This window comes from Lithobates pipiens, unplaced genomic scaffold, assembly GCF_037356315.1.
Source record: "Lithobates pipiens isolate NorthernLeopardFrog02 unplaced genomic scaffold, aLitPip1_a1.2 Scaffold_18, whole genome shotgun sequence".
Lineage (NCBI taxonomy): Eukaryota > Metazoa > Chordata > Amphibia > Anura > Ranidae > Lithobates > Lithobates pipiens.
The window spans coordinates 291,921,415-291,945,794 of record NW_027507758.1 but is presented as its reverse complement, the minus strand read 5'-3'; the positions used below and the strand labels follow the sequence as shown (position 1 = coordinate 291,945,794).

Below are 24,380 nucleotides of genomic sequence, written 5' to 3'. Positions count from 1 at the left end.
TCTGCCGCTACCGACGGCTCCGGTAAGTGTCGGAGGGCGTGGGAGAGCAGAGGGAGGGGGTGGTACCTCTCCCACCGCCAATAGCGGTGATCTCACGGTGAACCCGCCACAGAGACCACCGTTATCGCTCACATGACCGGCGCCTGAAGAGATGGATATCTCGGTTGTGGCAGCAGCTGCTGCCGTTACCGAGATATCCCTCTTCAAAAATAGGACGTACATCGGCGTGCGCTGGTCGTAAAGTGGTTAAGCGTATACAAGGGGTACAGAAAAGAAAACAGGGATGAGATACCAGCAAAGCAAGACAAATCAAGTTTGCTGGACCCACATAAACATTTTTTTACAAAAAATAGAGTCATTGATATGCCTTGTCATCAAACTGAACAAAAATAAAGGCTCAGTGCCACCATGGGCAATCAGAAAGAAAGAGAAGAAGTGCCACAAGTTTGGTGAGAAGGATGAGAAGGTAGAGTAAACTGGCCATACACTAGTAGAATCGCATTAGAAATATTTTGTGTCATGAATGTTCATTTGTTTTTGTAATCATTAGTGGGGTCAAAATTGATACTCGTTCAATCGCAATGAGGAGAAAATTTGAAAAAATAAGGATGGAAAATTTTTCTCCAATAAACTGATCTCTAATGCACACGACCAGACTTTTCAACATCAAAAGTCTGACGGAATGATTCCGGCAGACTATTCAATCCTGTGTGGGCTGCAGCGGACTTTTGATTTGCAAAAGTCTGACAGACTTTAGAAATGGAACATGTTTCAAATTTTCCACTAGAACTCCGCCGGACCCAGTTCCTACTGAGAAATCCGCTCGTGTGTATGCTAGTCCGACGGACAAAAACCGATGCGAGGGCAGGTATTGGCTACTGGCTATGAACTTCCTTATTCTAGTCCGGTCGTACGTCATCACATTCGAATCCGTCGGACTTTGGTGTGATTGTGTGTGGCCAAGTCCGTTCATTCGGAAAGTCCGTCAGAACTCTGTCAGAACTCCGTCAGAACTCCGTTGAAAGTCTGTCGGACCTAAGTCCAGTCGTGTGTACGCGGCATTACAGTGAATGTGGTTTTAATTCTGGAAATTCCATTCATGGCAAAATCAGATTTTGAATGTAAAAGAAATTTGGAAGTATTTTCAATTGACATTCTTCAAGTTTTCAAATGTACTGAGCATTTTTGTATAGATTTACTTACAAATGTTTATACAAACATTTATTTCAAAATCTACTATAGTGTATGGCCAGCTTGACCAACTCAGGAGGACAGGACACTTTCATCCCCTTGATGCTCAGGCTACTTTTCAGATTTCAGTGCTGTGACAATTACTCAGGTATGCAACACTGTACCCAAATTACATTTTTATAATTTTTTTGAGACATGGACAACTTTTTTTTGGTAGTATTTACTCACCGCTGGGTTTATTTGTTGCTACGTAAACTTAAAAAAAAAAGTTTTTCTAATGCCGCGTACACACGACCGGACTTTTCGAGGGACTAGGTCCGACAGACTTTCGACGGAGTTCTGACAGAGTTCTGATGGACTTTCCGAATGAACGGACTTGGCCACACACAAAAATTTTAAACATGTTCCATTTCTAAAGTCTGTCGGATTTTTGCAAATCAAAAGTCCGCTGCAGCCCACACACGATCGAATGGTCTGCCGGAATTGTTCCGTCGGACCTTTGATGTTGAAAAGTCCGGTCGTGTGTACGCGGCATTAGTGTCTTTTTGCAAATAAATAATCTTTCCTCATAAATGTAAGCCAAATTATATTCTGCTACATTTGTTTGGTAAAAATAACCCAAATCAGTGTATATTGTTTAGTCTATGTGAAAGTTATAGCGTATACAATTATATATTTGAAAATTGATCGATCCTGATGTACTAACTTTTTTCTTGGTGACCTAAAATGCCAGGCCAGTACAAATACCCTTTCTGGAAAGTAGACAGTCCATTGTATTTAGTATGATGCATAGAGAGTTTATTTAAATTATAATTTTGTGTCACAATTTTTTGGAAAATTAAAAAATGTTTTTTTTCTTGCAAAAAGTTGCCATTTTAACAAGTTATGTCTAACAGCATAGGTATACTTACAATGACCACTCAAAACACATTCTGCTATACCTTCTAAGCATGGGAATAAAATAGGGATGCACCGAATGGTTTTTTGGTGCCAAAACCGATACCGAAAATGAAAAATACACTAGGCCGAAAACCGATACCGAAACAGCACCGATACCGAAAATGGCTGTTTTAAAAAAAATATTTTTATGCAGGAGGTGGTCAGAGACTGGGGACATGGTACAGGAGGTGGTCAGAGACTGGGGACATGGTTCAGGAGGTGGTCAGAGACTGGGGACATGGTTCAGGAGGTGGTCAGAGACTGGGGACATGCTTCAGGAGGTGGTCAGAGACTGGGGACATGCTTCAGGAGGTGGTCAGAGACTGGGGACATGGTTCAGGAGGTAGTCAGAGACTGGTGACATGGTTCAGGAGGTGGTCAGAGACTGGCGACATGGTTCAGGAGGTGGTCAGAGACTGGCGACATGGTTCAGGAGGTGGTCAGAGACTGGCGACATGGTTCAGGAGGTGGTCAGAGACTGGCGACATGGTTCAGGAGGTGGTCAGAGACTGGCGACATGGTTCAGGAGGTGGTCAGAGACTGGCAACATGGTTCAGGAGGTGGTCAGAGACTGGCGACATGGTACAGGAGGTGGTCAGAGACTGGCGACATGGTACAGGAGGTGGTCAGAGACTAGCGACATGGTACAGGAGGTGGTCAGAGACTGACGACATGGTTCAGGAGGTGGTCAGAGACTGTCGACATGGTTCAGGAGGTGGTCAGAGACTGGCGACATGGTTCAGGAGGTGGTCAGAGACTGGCGACATGGTACAGGAGGTGGTCAGAGACTGGCGACATGGTACAGGAGGTGGTCAGAGACTGGCGACATGGTACAGGAGGTGGTCAGAGACTGGCGTCATGATAAAAGAGATAAAAGTGTGGTGTCCCCTTGTGCAGCCAGTGTGGTGTCCCCTTGTGCAGCCAGTGTGGTGTCCCCTCGTGCAGCCAGTGTGGTGTCCCCTCGTGCAGCCAGTGTGGTGTCCCCTCGTGCAGCCAGTGTGGTGTCCCCTCGTGCAGCCAGTGTGGTGTCCCCTCGTGCAGCCAGTGATGCAGCAAAGAGACAGGAGAGCCGCCTCTGCCGTCTGGTTCAATAGAGCGCCGGGAACATCACAGCTTTAATTTCAATAGCTGTCCAATCTGGACAGGTGATCTGTCTATCAAAGTTCCCCGAACAAGGGGGAGGGGCTGTATGCGACGGCGCGCGACAGGGGAACACACAGCTATTGAAATTAAAGCTGTGATGTTCCCGGCGCTCTATTGAACCAGACGGCGGAGGCGGCTCTCCTGCGCTATACACCTCCCGTGATGGGCGGTACCAGGGGCAGGGGCGGTGCTCCGCCCCCGCCCAGGCCCGCCCCATTTTCGGCTCAATTATCGCCCGTTTTTTCCTTTCGGCAAATTGCCGAAAGGGCCATTTTCGGCCGATATGTTTCGGGGGCCGAAATTTCGGTGCATCCCTAATAATACATGTGACTTTTTCAAAGCCTAGATGCATAGAAGAGCCCAATATCCAAGGAGCACCTTCAAGTGTTCCAGGGGTATAACTTACAGACCTAATATTCTGACTACTTATCAAATTTTTGGAATCTAGGACATTGTAAACAACCACAAAATTACCTCATTTTGGAAAATAAACACTCCAAGGTATTTTATGAAAAGTGTAGATTTTGAAAATGTTATTTTTTGCCTCAAGTTTTTGGAAAATGCAGAAAAGAAAATAAAAATGCATTTTTTTTTTATACACAAAGTTGTCAATTAAAAAGTTATTTCTAACACACATCATAGGCATACTTACAATTACACCCCAAAACATATTTTGCCACTGAGTATATTGATATCACATTCATGTGACTTTTTCACAGTCTAACCTCATACAGGGTGTCGAAACCCAAGGAGTACCTTCAGTTATTCCAAGGGAATAAATTATGCTTCTAATTTCCTGAAAAGCCATCACATTTTTGAAGGCTTTGAGGAACCAGGAAAAATGAAAATACCCACAAAATTACCACATTTTGGAAATCAAAACACCCCTCAGTATTTCCTATGAGTCATGGTAAATCATTTGAAGACTTTATTTCTTCATCACAATTTTTTGGAAAAGGCGTAATGTAAATTAAAATGTATTTTTTTCAAAGTTGTCAATTATAAAGATATTTCTAATGCACAGCATAGGCATGCTTAGAATTACATGATGGAAGTAAATGCAATAATTTTTGACATTCCATTCCTGTAATCATAGAGTACTACTGTGATTGGTGTTGACTGGGTCCGCATAGGGAGAGACACGCAGTCTGACCTCAATGCCCATATGCGGCGCATGGAGGAATGTGTCCATTATGTTTACAATAAATTTGGATTCATTTTATGGGGTCATGCAATGTATGGCCTTGTTCTTGATGAGATGCGTATAATATGAGGATTTATGTAAGTGAAGAGGAATAACCTGGGCTATTGGAGGGATTAGGACTGCAGATAATACTGGGGTGACATGAAGTGTCTCCACAGCTTACGCATGTATTTGCAAATTTGTTCACAGTAAACCTCTGTTTTTAATGCATACCGTTAGACAGGATAATTTGGTTGGTTGCAGGATGGTCGGTAGGTTGAACTGGGAATTTTGTTAATTTTTTTGGTTTGACATGTGTCGCCCTTCCATGTGCTCCTTGCTGCAAAGGCCAGTTATAGGTGGTGGCCATTGCCATTTGTTTGTACTGTTAGAAAACTGGTGGGGGGATGTACTGGACACCTTTGCCGCCATTGTGCTGTGTGTTCGGTGTACCCCTGTGCCTTTAGGGAGGGGTAGGCTTCAGGCTAGCCTGCCCTCTGCCTATCCATTATATAGCATTTGCTTCTACTATGGAAGCTCTCAAAATGTAGTTGGGGCTGCACAAAATACAGGGTGCTGTGAAGTGGCTCTGCAGCTTACGTGTGTATTTGCAAATGTGTGCAAACTAAACCCCTGTTTTTAATGCATACTGTTAGACAGGATAATGCAGTTGGTTGCAGGCTGGTCGATAAGTTGAACTGGTAATATTCTTTGCTTTTTGTTTGAATATTGGAGTGATTCCCATGCTGGCTACCATCTGCTAAATATTATGAAAGAGTGCTTGTAACCACCATAATTAGGGCTTTCTGGATTCAGTATGAGGTGTATTTTTAATGGTGGTGGTAGTGAAGGAGTGGAAGCAGTATACATAATATTCACAAATTTTAAAATTTAAATTAAAGGTAATTTTCAGTAAAATATTAATGTTAAAGCGGAGTTCCGATGAAAAAAAAACAATTAAAAGTTAGCAGCTACAAATACTGCAGCTGCTGACACTTACCTGTCCAGGGCACCCGTGACGTCCTCACCCGAAGCCAACCCATCCCTCAGCTCCCGGTTGGATGGCGCCGGCATCTTCAGTAAGGGAATCAGAAAGTGAAGCCTTGCGGCTTCACAGACTGGCTCCCTACTGTACATGCGCGAGTCGCGCTGCACATCCTGACTGGGACCTGTGTGTCTCACAGAAGACAGCGGGAGGGACGGAGGAGGGGCCGGACATGGCGTAGATCGCCGTAAATTCTGCCGGAAGTGGGAGCAAATACCTGTATTAGACAGATATCTGCTCCCCCCTGAAAGGTGCCAAATGTGACACCGGAAGGGGGGAGACCAGATAAGTGGAAGTTCCATTTTTGGGTGACACTCCGCTTTAAGTTATAATAGTGCATGTGATAGAAGAGGCTGATGTTGGTAGATTGGAGCTAACAAGAATCAACAGCAGTTTATTCCTTTCTGGACAAGCTGCAGGCACTAGCAGAAGACCTGAGGCAGATTTTCACAAAAAAAATGTACTGTAATAGGAATCAAGTAGTGTAAATTAAAAGGGAGTGTTGTATGGGAAAACTACAGTATGTTGTAGTTCAATGCAGGTTCATTTGTTTTATCATTATTTAAAAAATCTGTCTTAGCCCTTGTAAACACGGTCGGACATTCCGACAACAAAATCTGTCGGATTTTGTCTGACGGATTTTGTCCGAAACTTGTGTTGCATACACACGGTTGGACAAAGTTGTCGGAAAATCCGATTGTTCAGAACGTGATGACGTAATTTCGTTACGATGGGACTATGTTTAGGTTAGTAGCCAATAGCTTTGGTCTAGGAATTTGATCTGAGCATGCGTGGTACTTTGTCCGATCATGTGTTCATGAATTCTCTACACATGATCGGACAAAGTGTGATCGGATCATGTTGTCAGAAAGTTTTATAGCCAAGTTCTCAAACTTGGTCCGTTGGATATTCCGACGGAAACAGTCCGATGGAGCCCACACACTGTCGGATTATCAGACAACATGGTCCGATCGGACATTTTCCATCGGAATGTCCAACCATGTGTACAAGGGCTTACATTACAATGCACATACAACAGCGTATGGGTAAATCCAGAGGTAATGCCATATTTTTCTATGAACCTGTGGCAAAAAGATTAGTACTTAAACCTTTCTGTATATTTTATTTTACACAACAGGTTAACATATATTCTTTAATATTTTTTTTTTTACATACCAAGTCTCGATGGAGCACCCAGTTTGCATGCAAATAATGGATTCCATCCAAGATTTGATACAGCAAAGACTTGACCATTGATCGAGGCAGCTGCATGGGCTTCTTATTTGCTTTGGAGGCACGATGAAACTTGATGATATGCTAGAAATAAAAGTACAATACTGGTAAGTTATTATACAGTTCTTTAGCTGGGCTGTTCAAGTCTGAAAGCAAATGTAGAAAAGATTAAGACCCCTTTCACACTGGCGTGTTTTTCAGGCGTTTTTAAGGCACTTTAGCGTTAAAAAAAGCGCTTGTAAAGCGCTTGAAAGAAGTCTCATCTGCAGTCCCAATGTGAAAGCCCAAGTGCTTTAAGAGCCCTTTCACAATGTCAGCGACCGAAAAACGCTTGTAAAGCGCCGCTTAAACTAGCAGCGCTTTACCAGCGTTTTTCAAGCATTATTGGGGCGCTTTTAACCCCTGCTAGTGGCCAAATAAAGGGTTAAAAGTGCCACAAACCGCTGCTGCCAATAGCGCTTTTCATGCGCTTTTCAGGTGTTTTACAGGCGCTTCCCATTGATTTCAATGGGAAGGGGCGCTTTAGGAGAGTTGTATTCACCGCTCCAAAAGCGCTGCAAAGAAGCTGCTTGCAGGACTTTTTTTGACGCCCTGCCAGCGCAGCGCCTCAGTGTGAAAGCACTCAGGCTTTTACATTGGGATTGCACTTGTGGCTTCTTTCAGGCGCTTTACAGGTGCTTTTTTTAAAGCTAAAGTGCCTGAAAAACGCCCCAGTGTGAAAGGGATCTCAGTGTGAAAGCACTCGGGCTTTTACATTGGGATTGCAGTTGCAGCTTCTTTCAAGCACTTTACAGAAGCTTTTTTTAACGCTAAAGCACCTTAAAAACGCCCAAAAACGCCCTAGTGTGAAAGGGGTCTAAGGGCACTTGTTTGCATCAGAATTGCATTATTCCCCCTGCAATTTAATAATGTCAATGATCCTGAAAACACTATCAGGATAGTCATATCATCGTATCTGTATACCTATTCCAGGTCAGTAATAGCAATGAAGCCAAAAGGTTAGCATGACAGCCACAAAACTAGTACATTTAAGACAGGTCCAAAGTGGCAGACCACATATTGTTTTCAGATAAAGTATTTAAAAAAAATAAACTTTTTTGGTCAGAGTGGAATTAGAATATTTATTAGGTTTTTATTACTGCCTGAGCCCCTGTTACATGATTCACCTTCTCCATTTGTCCTTTTCATTATATAAAATGCAAGTAAAAGAAAATATAATATTTTTGATTGTCCCCTGAAAAGTAATAGAGGGGAAATCGTCCAATGGGGACACTAGTTCTAGTGACCTGGGTGGCCCTGAGGGATTCCCTTAATTTGCAGGGATTTCCTGTTTGGCTATGGGATGGGATGGGACACAGATGGCAAAAAACTAACAGGGGTTATCACCCTCCGCTACTCTATCCAAAATAAAAAAAATGTTTTGCCTATTGTGCTAGTTTATTGTTACCTTCATGGCTCCCATCAACTGACTATAATTACTACATTATATCCTTATTCTACAGCTAATGCCATTGCATTCAGCTTTAAGCCAAACTCTGTGGCAAAGCTCCATGTTATAAAGAACCGAGAGAAGAATTCAAAAAGCAGCTTTGTATAATCATAATCAGCTAACACAATTGCTTAGACTGAGGAGGTGTGGGAATTCTATAATTAACAAACTGCATTCCACCCAACATTAAACCATCGAAGAAATTTGGACTATCATGCATATCACATGTGAGTAATGCACTGTTTAGTCCCTCACTGCAGCAGAGCAAAAGCATGTAGCAGCCTGAATTGCATGTTATTTTACTTTTGTAGTAATGCATGTGAATTTGAGGTCAGTGTACATCCTTTCTCGCCTTTTTGATGAATTTTGCATTTTGTCCATGAAGGACATTATTGCTGTGTCTATCGCTACCCTTGTTGCAAGCTGATAGTTTCTGGTGACCTTAGGCTAAACATCTTCAACATATGCCAACTTAGTACTGCGAAGATGCCTTGGTGTTCATCTGAGTATGTACATTTTTATACAGCATTCTATGCACATGATGTTCATGATCTTTGTGAAAGGCCAAGGGCATGTTGACTCCTCCACAGACTAATCGAGGAGAGTCCTATTGAGTAAAGGTTTTTTTCTTTGTCCCTTTTTATCTACAATTTTGCTCACTGTATCTTACAGGAAACAAAATTGCGTTCTCTCATAGACCATTTTAGAAGAGATTTGAAGGAGGAGGCATTGGAGAGTCTAAAATGTTGTCCTTCCTAAGGAAAGTCATGAACGTTAGATTGTAAGTTAAGTTTGGATGTTCCAGCTGGAAAGCAAAAAAAGTTGGTCTCTCTCTATGGTAAGGTTTTGTGACTAAATTTCCCCTTTTTTTCTTCAGGGACGGGATAACCACCTCTAGAAGACAATGCATGCTTCTTGAGGACAATTTATCATACGCTAGAAAAAGCCCCAGTAGAGAGGCTGCTGGAGATACATATAGGTACATTTAATTATGTGGGGAGATGTGTTAGAGGTGCAGAGTACATTGCCTATTGATCCCCCTCAGAAGCCTTATTTTCATGTCCCTATGTATGCCAGGCTAGCCATATCAACCACCCTATCCACAACCCGCTTTCCGTTCATAAAGCTCTATGCACCCATAGTTGCCAACATTGTAAAAAAAAAAAATTCCAGGACACTTCACAGATAAAGATACTCCAAACACCTGGTGTTAGCGCTTCAATCATCCCGGCGCCATGATTGTTATGGCTTCAGGATGATTGAAGTGCATTATTTCTATTATTACATTGTAATATAAAATATAATCATTCAACTCACCATAATGCAGACTTAGTGGGCGCCATGAGCGTGTCACTAGCCACGTTGCCTGCCACCAGATGCCATCAGGTGCCCCAACAGAGTCCCTCCTTACATCAGGTGCCCCATCAGAGGAGCCTTCCTCACATCTGTGTCCCCAGCTGCGGAGCCCCTCCTTACATCTGGTGCCCCCATCAGTCCTCCTAACATCTGGTGTCCCCATCAGTCCTCCTAACATCTGGTGCCCCCGTGTCATCCAGACTGCCCCCCCCATGGCCCCCTGACATCCAGACTGCCCCCTGACATCCAGACTGCCCCCCACATACAGACTGCCCCCCCTGACATTCAGACTGGCCCCAGACATCCAGACTGCCCCCCCCACATACAGACTGCCCCCCCACATCCAGACTGGCCCCTCTGACATCCAGACTGGCCCCCCTGACATCCAGACTGGCTCCCCTGACATCCAGACTGGCCCCCCTGACATCCAGACTGGCCCCCCTGACATCCAGACTGGCCCCCCTGACATCCAGACTGGCCCCTCTGACATCCAGACTGGCCCCTCTGACATCCAGACTTCCCCCCCACATCCAGACTGGCCCCTCTGACATCCAGACTTCCACCCCACATCCAGACTGGCCCCCCTGACATCCAGACTGCCCCCCACATCCAGCCTGCCCCTCCCCCCGAAATCCAGACTGCCCCCCGGAAATCCAGACTGCCCCCCTGATGTCCAGACTGTACCCCCTGACATCCAGACTGCCCCCCCCCCCTCTGACGCTCCTCCAGAAAAAGTTGCTGCGTGGATAAAGATTGAGCTGCGGTGCCACCCATCCCCGCCCCTTTCCATTACAGGTCACAGAGACTGGCAGCAGGGCGGGGGGTGGGCGCAGCATCTCTATTGTAGCCATCCGCCAAGCCTACTTCTGGTCTTCTTGAAAATGGCGGCCGGTGACATTGTCTCCGCTGGCCCCGGACCTCTAGCGGCCGGTGCCAAAAATCATGAATAACTAAATTTCCTGAGAAACGATTAAATCGAGAAAAGGGTCCTAATCCTGGGAATGTCCCAGGAAATTTGGAACAGCTGGCAACTATGTGCACCATACCCAGAAGCCTCCTTATGTATGTTCCTCTCCTGCTCCGTCCTCACAGGGAACATATCTCACATTCCTCAGATGGTTCTCTAGTAGCCAATCCAGTTCTGGGGCTTCTGCCCAACCTTCTACTTAATTTTCACCATCCCCCACCCCTTTTTATCAGGATTTGTAACTGACCAGCAGAAAAAGTTTTTGTTAAATTTGCATAGTTTATGGGTTGTTAAAAAAAAGCTTTGAAAAAAAAAAGGGAAAAAATTTGAAGCAAAAAAACTTTATTTTGCAAAAAGTTAGTGCATTTTGTATAGACATTGTTCCTACGGAAACTGGTTATGCAAACCAGATTAAAACAAATCTGTTTTGAACATATCATGTTACTTTGTGTATTTTTATGCTATTAAACATAAAACATGAAATACCCAGAAATAGCAAGTATCTAATTAACCACCTCAATACTTGGTACTTAACCCCCTTCCTGCCCAGGCCATTTTTCAGCTTTCAGTGCTGTCACACTATGACAATTTCACGGTCGTGCTACACTGTAACTAAGTAGTATTTAATCACTGCTGGGTTTTTTATTTTTTACAAAAAAAAAAAGACAGAGCATTTTGAACAAAAAAAAGTTTTTCTTAGATTCTGTAAGTCAATTTCGTAAATAAGTAATTTTTCTCCTTCACTGTTGTACACTGATGAGGCGGAACTGATTAGGCGGCACTTATGGGCACTGATTAGGTGGCACTAATATGCTGCACTTATAGGCACTGATGAACCTGATAGATGGCACTGATAGGTGGCACTGGTGGAGACTGATAGGTGGCACTGATAAACGGCATGGATAGGCGGGCACTGATGGGCAATGGTGAGTGGTACTGATAGGTGACACTGATGGGCAGCACTGATAGGCAGCACCGATAGACAGCGCTAAAATGTGACTGTCATCACTAATGGACACTGATTGGTGGCACATGTGGGCACTGACTGCTGGCACTGGTGGACATTGATTGCTGGCAATGGTGGGCACTGATTGCTGGCATTTCTGGCACTATATTGTAATCAAGGCACTGATGATCGGTGCCCTGATTACTTGTGTAGATGTTCCCCTGCGAGGAGATGCTGCTGATCCGCTCTCCCCGCCACACACTCTGTCCATGTGAGGCAAGGAGTCTGCATTACCGGCATCTCCATGTTTACATGTGACCGGCTGTGACTGGACACAGCCGATCAAATGGTTAAAGATCTCTTAACAGAGATCAGCTGCTATCACCCCACTGCGCACTCCACAGGCACACAAGAGCGGCCGTTCATACGACGTCGTCCCAGAATGAAAGCATCACGTCCCCTCCATATTTTGACGGTGGGCGGGCGGCAAGTGGTTAACAGAACCTAATTTCACATATGGTTTTAGAGGACATTTTTGGGGAAAATCATTCTACAAATAACAAATTTGCACTGCATCAGACATATTGTAAGAGCTTCTTGCTTGCACTCTGCTGTACTCTACAGGGGGCCGGTGGAACTCTTCTTTTTCCTCAAGGTTTATGCCCTCCTTATACCAGACAATATTATGCAGAATGCAACAGGCCTAAATTACTAACTCAGCATTCTCAAGGCTAAGTTGCAAGGCTGTTTGGAAAACACGCCATTTACTTGGCAATATGCCCAAAGAACAGTCAATGAGGCGCCTTGTGCGGCTCAGCTGGTAATTAAAGATCCTCTTCTTATCGTCCAGATTACATTTTGCATAAGGCCTAAGCAGGAAGGCCTCATCTGAAACAAGCACAAAAGGCAATTCTTGTCCTTCTGTTCCAGGCAGAGACCGATTAACCATCTTCCATGGCACTAGCTTTTCTCCCTTTTTTGAACGGATTGCATATGGAGGTTTGCAGAGACTTCCCAGGCTGAGTGCCATGTTCTTGAGGCTGGCCAAGCATTAAACATTAGGTAGTAGCTCAACTGTACCTGTTCCAGATCAGACAGTATGTTGAATCGGCCCTCTTGCAGTCTTCTACCCATTAGAGACTCCTGGAACACACTGCAATCAGAACTGCTGCCTTATGTCCTAATGTCCACAGCTATAAATTTATAATTGCTATCACAGATAGCCATGAGAACCAATGAAAAATATTTTCTTGAAATTATAAAATATTGATCCAGAACCAAGAGGCGTTTGTATACAGATATGCTTTTCATCAAGGGCTCCTATGCAGTTTGCCCAATTCCAAAATCCATCATCTACATTGCCTTGCAAAAGTATTCACCCCTCTTGGCTTTTTACCTATTTTGTTACATTACAGCCTTTTTAGTTCAATGTTTTTTTAATCTGAATTATATGTGATGGAACAGAACACAATAGTCTAAGTTGGTGAAGTCAAACTAGAAAAATATATACATAAAACTATTTTTCTGAAATAAAAAAAATGATAATTGGCCTGTGCGTATGTAATCACCCCCTATGTTATGAAGCCCATAAAAAGCTCTGGTGCAACCAATTATCTTCAGAAGTCACATAATTAGTGAAATGATGTCCACCTGTGTGCAATCTAAGTGTCACATGATCTGTTATTACATATACACACCTTTTTGAAAGGCCCCAGAGGATGCAACACCTAAGCAAGAGGCACCACTAACCAAACACTGCCATGAAGACCAAGGAACTCCCCAAACAAGTAAGGGACAATGTTGTTGAGAAGTACAAGTCAGGGTTAGGTTATAAAAAAATGTAAAATCTTTGATGATCCCTAAGAGAACCATCAAATCTATTCAGACTGGCCCCAACATCCACAGACTGGCCCCTGACATACCACTGGCCCCCACATTCACACAGTGACAGACTGGCCCCCGACATTATCATACCATGACTGGTCCCCAACATCCGACTGGCCCCCGCCCCGGCATCCACAGTGACAGACTGGCCCTCGACATGCCGCCGGACCTCTAGCGGCTGTCGGCAAAAAACCGGGATATTCAATTTCCCGGGACAAACCGAATTTCCCGGGACAAATACTGGGACAAAATTAATTCGGGACAAATGTCCTAATCCCGGAATGTCCCGGGAAATTCGGGACAGTTGGCAACTATGTGTGTACGCATTCATCAGCTTACCGGTAGTTCTATGTTTTTGATACAGCAGAGGACACAATTGTGAGAGTCTTTACATGCCGGCGACCCATCCGCCTGCCGGACCATTTGCATTATCAATAACTACACGCTTTTTAATTTGCCAGATTTTGGCTGTTTGGGGAAATAAACAGCTAATAATTCTGCACTTATAGGCGCCTCTTTCTACTGTCTTGTTTTCCTTAACCACTTACAGACCGGACCATTTTGCTGGTCAAAGACCAGACCACTTTTTGCGATTCGGCACTGCATCGATTTAACTGACAATTGCGCGGTCGTGCGACATGGCTCCCAAACAAAATTGGCGTCCTTTTTTTCCAAAAATAGAGCTTCCTTTTGGTGGTATTTGATCATTTTTTGCACTATAAACAAAAATAGATCGGCAATTTTATATTTTTTACTTTTCACTATAAAATAAATAAATGATCACCCCTGCGGTTTTTATTTTTTGCGCTATAAACAAAAATAGAGGGACAATTTTGAAAAAAAACGCATTATTTTTTACTTTTTGTTATAATAAATATCCCCCAAAAATATATAAAAAAACATTTTTTTCCCTCAGTTTAGGCTGATACGTATTCTTCAACATATTTTTGGTAAAAAAAATCGCAATAAGCGATTATTGATTGGTTTGCGCAAAAGTTATAGCGTTTACAAAATAGGGATAGTTTTTTAGCATTTTTATTAATAATTTTTTATTATTTTTTTTTACTAGTAATGGCGGCGATCAGCGATTTTTATTGTGACTGCGACATTGTGGGGGACCCATCGGACATTTTTGACACATTTTTGGGACCATTGTCATTTATACAGTAATCACTGCTATATAAATGCAGTGATTCCTGTGTAAATGACACTGGCAGTGAAGGGGTTAACCAGTGGGTGGCAGTGTAGGGGTTAAGTGTCCCTAGGGGTGTGTTACTAACTGTGGGGGGGTTGGGCTTTCATTTAGTGAACACTGATCTCTGCTCCAATCACATGGAGCAGAGATCAGCGTCACTAGTTGCTAGGCAGAATGGAGAAATGCTGTTTACACGGCATTTCCTCCATTTAGCCGTCCCATGAGACGATCGCGGGGATGCCTGCAGCGATCGAGTCCGCGGGTCCCGTGACCGGACTCACGGGGGTCCCGACCAGCGCGGGAGCACGCCGCCGGCGGCACGCTCCCGATGGCAGGGCGGTATTGAATATTGGACGTACCTGTACGCCAATATGCCTGCCCGTGCCATTCTGTCGACATACATCGTCGTGCGCTGGTCGGGAACCGGTTAAAATCCATATAAGACCCTTAAGGCCTGGCATGGATTGGGGGGGGGGGGGGGCGGTTCCCTCACACAGTTTTTTTTTTTCTCAATATGTGTTCAAAACTGATGACGTGTGATTTAGAAACATTCCCATAGAAGGCAATGAGCCTGGAATTTGCATCTGAATCGCACCGCAGTGCTCAGAAAACGCACAGAACTCTTTTTAAATTTGCACTGAAATCCCCCTGCCACTGCACCACAGATGTGTGAACAGGCTCCACAGAAAGCCACCTTTGTTCATGTGTCATGTGAATAGGATGCGGTTCAAAACTCATCCCATTTGCATATATGTAAACCAAGCCTTAGAGGGGAATCGCAGATGCAGAGATCTAAAAACTGTCAAACTAGAATATACAAGGAAAAGGTTTGGGACCTTTAAATGAAGCACGTGACACTTAGCTGGTAAAGTGGTTAAATGCATGATGGTACATTTGTTCTTAAATTACACATACAGATATCATGATGGCATATTATCATTATAATTCAAGATGCAATTTTAGCTGCATTATAATCATGTGTCCTTTTTGGGATGCACACTAATGTGCATATGCTCACGCACATTCCTAACTAGTTTTTATAATATTTTTATAATATCTGAGATTGTCCTTTTTCCCATTATGATTGGTTGCTATTATTACTATTTGTTGCGTTTTTGTTTTTTCATGTTTTTTGTGGATGGGATATGCATTCTCTACCCTTCCTCTCCTATTAGTAAAACATTTTATATTTTATTTTAATTCTTAATACTAATATTTTTATTTTGAGTTTTATTTTTTTATTATATTTTATATTATTTTTTATTATTATTTTTATCAGTATACCCATTATTATATATCTTTCAGAGAATATTTCTCATTATTATTATATAGATTATCACTTCCTGTCTTCCTTGTTTGTGTTCGTTCATGTCCCTGCCTATGTTCCCATCCAAGATAGTATAAGTTTACCAGTGTGTACACTTGCAATCATTGGGTTGAAAAGAGAACTTACTAATGTTCCGAAACGCGTCCCTTACTGATGACTAGACCGGTTTATGCTGGCTCCCGTCTCTCACTGCTGCCATCACTTCCGGGATCTCTGTCCATCATGAACTCAGTGTGTACATAGTTGCCAACATTGTAAAAAAAAAAAAATCGGAACACTTTTTTGGCAGTAGGCGGAGTCGTGGTATAATTAGGGGCGGGGCATGCGTTTATAGGTGTGGCATAGGAAAGGGTAAAAATGTGCCGAAATATGGGCGTGGTTTACGTTAAATAGTGGGTGTGGCTTACATGGGGCGTGGCTCAAAGGGGTGTGGTTAGTCTGAGATGAATGCGGGATGGAGAGGGAAAGGAGGGGGATGGAGAGGGAAAGGAGGAGGGGGGTGGAGAGGGAAAGGAGGGGGGGAAGGGAAAGGAGGGTGGGGAGAGGGAAAGGAGGGTGGGGAGAGGGAAAGGAGGGGGGGAGGAGAGGGAAAGGATGAGGAGGAGAGGGAAAGGAGGAGGAGGAGAGGGAAAGGAGGGACAGCAGCCCGCCGATCCTACACCACAATAGCAATATGTGTTTTCCAGAGTTTGACAATCAGCAGATAAAGATACTCCAAATACCTGGTGTTGGCGCTTCAATCATCCCGGCGCCATGATTGTTATGGTGTCAGGATGATTGAAGCGCATTATTTCTATTATTACATTGTAATATGAAATTAAATCATTCAACTCACCATAATGCAGAATCAGTGGGAGCCATGAGTGCGTCACTAGCCACGTTGCCTGCCACCAGATGCCATCAGGTGTCCCAAGCGGAGTCTGTCCTTACATCAGGTGCCCCATCAGAGGTACCTTCCTCACATCTGTGTCCATCAGGGGAGCCCCTCCTTACATCTGGTGCCCCTCTGACATCCACAGACCGCCCCCCCACATCCACAGACCGCCCCCCCACATACTCCACAAACCGGCCCCCGACATACCACTGGCCCCCACATCCACAGACTGGCCCCCGACATCCACAGACTGGCCCCCGACATACCACTGCCCCCCCACATCCACAGACTGGCCCGCTTCATCCACAGACTGGCCCCCACATCCACAGACTGGCCCCCGACATCCACAGACTGGCCCCCGACATACCACTGGCCCCACATCCACAGACTGGCCCCGACATCCACAGACTGGCCCCGACATACCACTGGCCCCACATCCACAGACTGGCCCCGAGATCCACAGACTGGCCCCCGACATCCACAGACTGGCCCCCACATCCACAGACTGGCCCCGACATCCACAGACTGGCCCCCACATCCACAGACTGGCCCCCACATCCACAGACTGGCCCCCACATCCACAGACTGGCCCCCACATCCACAGACTGGCCCCTGACATACCACTGGCCCCCACATTCTCACAGTGACAGACTGGCCCCCGACATTATCATACCATGACTGGCCCCCGACATCCGACTGGCGACCGCCCCGACATCCACAGTGACAGACTGGCCCTCGACATGCCGCCATTGCCGCGCGGAGACATTTAACTGTGGCGCCGTCCACTGCACTTTACACACACACACACTGGCAGCAGGGGTGGGCGGGGCCACAGGTACTCTATTGTAGACCAACTTCTGGTCTTCTTAAAAATGGCGGCCGGCGGAGACATTGTCGGACCTCTAGCGGCCGGCGGCAAAAAACCGGGATATTCAATTTCCCGGGACAAACCGAATTTCCCGGGACAAATACTGGGACAAAATTAATTCGGGACAAATGTCCTAATCCCGGAATGTCCCGGGAAATTCGGGACAGTTGGCAACTATGTGTGTACGCATTCATCAGCTTAACGGTAGTTCTATGTTTTTGGTACAGCAGAGGACACAATTGTGAGAGTCTTTACATGCCGGCGACCCATCCGCCTGCCGGACCATTTGCATTATCAATGACTACACGCTTTTTAATTTGCCAGATTTTGGCTGTTTGGGGGAATAAACAGCTAATAATTCTGCACTTATAGGCGCCTCTCTCTACTGTCTTGTTTTCCTTAAAATCCATATAAGACCCTTAAGGCCTGGTATGGATTGGGGGGGGCGGTTCCCTCACAGTTTTTTTTTTTTCTCAATATGTGTTCAAAACTGATGACGTGTGATTTAGAAACATTCCCATAGAAGGCAATGAGCCTGGAATTTGCATCTGAATCGCACCGCAGTGCTCAGAAAACGCACAGAACTCTTTTTAAATTTGCACTGAAATCCCCCTGCCACTGCACCACAGATGTGTGAACAGGCTCCACAGAAAGCCAGCTTTGTTCATGTGTCATGTGAATAGGATGCGGTTCAAAACTCATCCAGTTTGCATATATGTAAACCAAGCCTTAGAGGGGAATCGCAGATGCAGAGATCTAAAAACTGCCAAACTAGAATATACAAGGAAAAGGTTTGGGACCTTTAAATGAAGCACGTGACACTTAGCTGGTAAAGTGGTTAAATGCATGATGGTACATTTGTTCTTAAATACACATACAGATATCATGATGGCATATTATTATAATTCAAGATGCAATTTTAGCTGCATTATAATCATGTGTTTACAGCTTAGATTATTATGAATGTTCTGCAATCATCAATGATTTTAATATATATATTTTATGATATGTATTACAAGCCACAACAATCATACTTTATACTGCAATGTGTTATTTGTGACATCTGTGTATATACAGTATCTCACAAAAGTGAGTACACCCCTCACATTTTTGTAAATATTTTATTATCTCTGAAGAAATGACACTGTGCTACAATGTAAAGTAGTGAGTGTACAGCTTGTATAACAGTTTAAATTTACTGTCCCCTCAAAAACTCACCACACAGCCATTATTGTCTAAACCGCTGGCAACAAAAGTGAGTACACCCCTAAGTGAAAATGTCCAAATTGGATCTCAAAGTGTCAATATTTTGTGTGGCCACCATTATTTTCCAGCACTGCCTTAACACTCTTGGGTTCGGAGTTCACCAGAGCTTCACAGGTTGCCACTGGTGTCCTCTTCCACTTATCCATGACAACATCCCTGAGCTGGTGGATGTTAGAGACCTTGAGCTCCTCCACCTTCCGTTTGAGGATGCCCCAAAGATACTCAATAGGGTTTAGGTCTGGAGACATGCTTGGCCAGTCCATCACCTTTACCCTCAGCTTCTTTAGCAAGGCAGTGGTCATCTTGGAGGTGTGTTTGGGGTCGTTATCATGTTGGAATACTGTCCTGTGGCTCAGTTTCTGAAGGAAGGGGATCATGCTCTTCTTCAGTATGTCACAGTACATGTTGCCATTCATAATTCCTTCAATGAACTGTAGCTCCCCAGTACCGGCAGCACTCATGCAGCCCCAGACCATGACACTCTCACCGCCATACTTGACTGTAGGCAAGACACACTTGTCTTTGGCAGCACTCATATGTCTATTTCCCAAAGACATCTAGATATGACTCAAGTTCTTTGGTCGACCATGGCGAAGCCTGTTGAGAGTCGAATCCATCCTGTTAAACCACTGTATGGTCCTGACCACCGTGCTGCAGCTCAGTTTCAGGGTCTTGGCAATCCTCTTATAGCCTATGCCAACTTTATGTAGGGCAAAAAAAATTTTTTTTCAGATTCTCAGAGAGTTCTTTGCCAGGAGGTAACATGTTTAACTTCCAGTGACCAGTATGAGAGCATGAGTCATATGACCATGGGTGGGGAAAATGGCTAATTAAGCCCAATTTGAACATTTTCACTTAGGGGTGTACTCACTTTTGTTTCCAACGGTTTAGACATTAATGGCTGTGTCTGAGTTTTTTTTAGGGGACAGCAAATTTACACTGTTATACAAGCTTTACACTCACTACTTTACATTGTAGCAAAGTGTAATTTCTTCAGTGCTGTCAAATGAAAAGAATTTATAAAATATTTACAAAAATGTGAGGGGTGTACTCACTTTTGTGAGATACTGTATATGAATTATAATGGTAATATGCCATCATGATATCTGTATGTATATGTAAGAACAAATGTGCCATCGTGCATTGCACCACTTTACCAGCTATGTGTCACAGCCTCATTTAAAGTCCCAAAACCCCCCCTCATAACCACTTTGTCAAACTAGAATATAAAAGAGTGAGAGAAGATGCATCTAGTGATCGAACGCTCCCATGCTGCATGAAGTGATAGTCACCACTGTTACTAAAACCCAGCAAGGTAGCAGTGCTTATAGGAGTAAAGTACCATAGGTACATAAACCAACTTGCTGATTCTCTATCATAGGAGAATTGCAAGGAATAGAGAGATAACACAACAAGGGCAAACTACAGGGAGAGGAGTTCCCAGATTGTCCCAGAGATTCGATGAAGAAGTAAATGGGAAGGATAATACACTCAGAAAGAGTAGACAATAGATGCGTTTTCTTACTGCAGGAAGTAAGGACAATTACTTTTTTCAGTTAGGCCTCTATCACACTGACTTCTAAACTGCCAGTAAAACACTGAGCGCTTTTGAAGAGCTTTTCAGGTGCTTTTGAAGCGCTTTCCATTGATTTCAATGGAGAGGGGCATTTTTTCACCGCCCTGCCAGTGCACTGCCCCAGTGTGAAAACGTTCATTGATTTTAATGGAAATAGGTTTTCATGAGCTTTTCAGGCATATTTATTAGTGAGAAAGCGCCTGAAAAGCACATCAGTGTGAAAGGGGTCTTAAGGTCTCCAAGGCATTCCATGTTAGGAAACAAGGAAACAGAGGGCACAATAAAAAGCATGAACAGACATGCTGCAGGATCCAAAGGACCTGACAGTGCTCTGCGGCACATCTGTGGATGTGCAGCATCATTTAAAACTCTCCGCACATGCACAGAACTCAAAAGGTCTCTACGCATGCGCATAGGCTTTTACGTAATTCCACGCGTGCGTAGACATGCCACATGGCTCTGACAAGTTTTATATAGACTTGGCAGAGACACATGGAGTGTCTGTACATCATGGAGTGTCAGGACAAAAGAGCGGTGCCAGAGCACAGCAACAAGGAAGAACATTTAGATGGAAGGAGGACAACACTGCAAGAGAGCTGTTCTGTTGAAATACAACAGACTTATTGGCTGGATCACCAGATGAAAATAGTAGAAAGAAAGCCTAAAAAAGGAAACTAACACAGTCATCGCATCTAAGAAATGGTAAGTTGCAATATAAATTATACTTCTGTTTTTAATACTGCTTTAAAGTGCTTTTACTATTTGTTCACAATATATAAACACTTTAATGTGCATCTGGGCACGGGTTCACTTTAAGTATTTTTTTTTTTTATCATTCATTCAAATATAGTGCATATTGCATAGTTGACAACTATTTGCAATACAAGTAATGCCCCGTACACACGCGCGGACTGTATGGCGTACTTAATCCGTCATACAATCCGACGGACAGTCCGTCATACTTTCGACTGAACGGACTTGACCACACACGGATGCACAAACAGTCCGCCAAAAGCTTGCGCGATGACGTGTACAGCACGTACGACGGGACTAGAAATAGGAAGCCCAATACACAGCAAAGCACCCTTCCGCCGTGTAAATCCTTTCTGGGCATGCGCCATTCTTAGTCCGTCGAACTAGCCTACTGACGAGCGGATTGTCCGCTGAAACCAAAGTACGACGGACAGAATTTAGAAAAATCCGAAATACTTAGTACGCCAGACTGCACGCTGAAAAAGTCCGCTGAAGCCCACACACGAGCGGACTGTCCGCTGAAATGTGTTTCGACGGACTAAGTACGCCATACAGTCCGCCCGTGTGTACGCGGCATTAGGTGCAAAGTAACCAGCTAAACACAATGGGGGTGCGATATTACATTTAAGACACAGACTGGAGGGGCATGACAGAAATCTGCCCATGTTATTGCCAAAAAAACAATAAAGATTTGATTTCAAATATATATTTGTATGACAATTTAAAACAGATTATTGTTTTGAATTATTTATTTTTACTCTGTATTCCAAAGGCTGTTTTTATTTATTTTGAACATGCGACCAGTAGCAGAGAACTAGAAGCTCCTCCTGCTTATGTTTCCCTGCAGACGGGCTGGGAAAGATCTGGGTCATATGACGGCTGTATATCGATTATGAAAAACCCACTTCGATTTTTTTATTTTATTAAAATAATTACGGTGCCATCATTCGCATATAGAAATAAAAAGGGGCAATGTAAATTAAACAGTGTGTGTTTAGTATTACAGCTGAAATATCACCCACTGATGTACCCTATTTTGAGGAAATCATTCTTTGTGTTTTAATAAACAATCAAAAAATATATATATTTTTTTTAATGTAATGGACAGCAGACTTACCCACAAGTCATGTTCTGCATAATCAAAGAGTAGCCAAACTTTTCTGTCACTGTGAGACAGGAATACTTTCTGTAATGCAATTACATTTGGGTGCTTCAATTCACGTAACAGCTAAAAGAAAGAGAATGCATTGTTATTGGAAAACGGTGTACACTTGCATTTTATGATATCTAAAAAAAAAAAGACAGACAAGTGTTTAAAAAGAATGATGCTTTGTATCTTATAGCAACTTATTATAAAGTTGTCTAACACATACAGTAACTCCACTTTTATTAAGGCTAGTTCCATATACTGCAATAACTTTACTATGGACATTTACATGCTGATGCTCTGTTGATGCATACAATTCACTCGTGTGCTTAGTATGAATGTCAATCTGCTATAAATCGCATGATCCAACCAACCAGTGTTATTATCAAAAAGCAGAACTAAACCCTCCTATCATTTTCAGTCAAGGAAGCTGTCATCTTGGCCTCTGTTTGATACTCAACTGCCATGATGCTGCACGTGATCAGTCATGACACCAGCCATTTGATGGTTTGACAATTTTGTTAAGAGTACAACCAATATGACAGTTACATTCCCCGCACATGCCAGGAATGTAACTGTTAGGGCTCATTTACACTTGCTTTGGTTTCAACACACATTAAAGTGCCACCTCTTCAACATGCTTTTAGGGCTAGTTTAAACTTGCTTCAAAACATGGTTTTGGACACGCTTTGTTAAAGCTCTCCGAACACCAGTCAATTCCCCTGTCACCAAATAAAATGGTTAGCTTACAGTCCTGTTTACACCCTGCTTTTGCTTGGTGCTTCGATGAGGCTTCAGTGGGGCTTCGATGGGGCTTCGATAAGGCTTTGTGGAGCTTAAAGTTAGCTTTGCCATAGACTTCTATGGAGGCTTTGAAGACGCTTTGAAGCACCAGTAAAGCTACATGGGGCATTATCTTTGGACTGTAAGCTAAATTGGTTAGCTTACAGTCCTGTTTATCTACAGTGGTGAACTCATGGTCCAGAAGTACGGATTGGATAGAGTTTTGCATGTCCAGAGAAGGAGCTGCTATAACCCAGACCCTATCCAAGTTCCTGTGGCTGCATTGCTGCAGGAAATGGCCACAGTAGCTGTACTGCATACAGTGCCTTGAAAAAAATATGATTTTTTTGTACTCACCGTAAAATCCTTTTCTCTGTAATTCACCAACTGACACAGCTCCTCTCTTAGCCATTGGGTTGTTACGCCACCTTTAGGAGAAGACTAGGCATAACATGTTATGAAAAACACCGAAATTTAAGGGGCGGTCCCTTAGGTAACAACCCCCCAGCCTGCCATGTAGCCTCAGTACGTCAACAAGCAGTATAACTAAAAAAAATAGGAGGGGCGGGTGCTGTGTCAGTCGATGAATTACAGAGAAAAGGATTTTACGTGAGTACAAAAAATCCTATTTTCTCCTATATTCACTGACTGACACAGCTTCTCTCTTAGCCATTGGAACGTCCCCAAGCAGTGCCAAAACGAGGGGTGGGAAAACAGCATAAAAACTTCATCCACCATGGCAAGTGGGAACTAGTATAAAATTTACCCACAAAAACGACAGTGTGTGAAAAAACCACCACAAAAACAGGGTGCTCCTCAACAGAGAGACACTACCCTTAAACCGCACCAAAACTGCAGTAACAAATGCAACAATGCATTAACTTAACGGTACTGCATTTTTACCCAAAAAAACTGGAAAAAGGGAAAAATTGTATATGCAATTGCAACTATACAGCCGCCTGCAAAACTTTGCGGCCAAAACAGGCATCAGCCGATGCACTGTGAACAGACGACCAGGTCGCCACTTTACACACTTGAGCGACTGACGCTTGATGTCGGAAGGCCCAAGACGTTTCCGATTGTCCTCGTGTAGTGGGCCGTGACCGGAAAGAGGGGCACCTTCAAGGCGTAGGCCTGTACTACAATCTGTCTGATCCACCTGGAAATGGTGGCCGATGAGACCGCCATGCCTTTCTTTGAACTAGCCACCAACAC

General features: G+C 43.8%; 1 protein-coding gene across 5 annotated transcripts in view; it reads right to left on the bottom strand.

Annotated features, from left to right (window-relative positions):
• Window positions 1-24,380, bottom strand: part of CDK19 (cyclin dependent kinase 19) — a 310,045-nt gene that overhangs the window by 149,580 nt on the left and 136,085 nt on the right. For all 5 annotated transcript variants that reach the window (XM_077487115.1, XM_077487116.1, XM_077487112.1 and 2 more), the window contains exons 3-4: window positions 22,353-22,463; window positions 6,678-6,818 (exon numbers count right to left, since the gene is read on the bottom strand). In XM_077487115.1, the coding sequence (XP_077343241.1) occupies window positions 6,678-6,818; window positions 22,353-22,463 (252 nt within the window). The remainder of the gene's footprint in view (window positions 1-6,677; window positions 6,819-22,352; window positions 22,464-24,380) is intronic.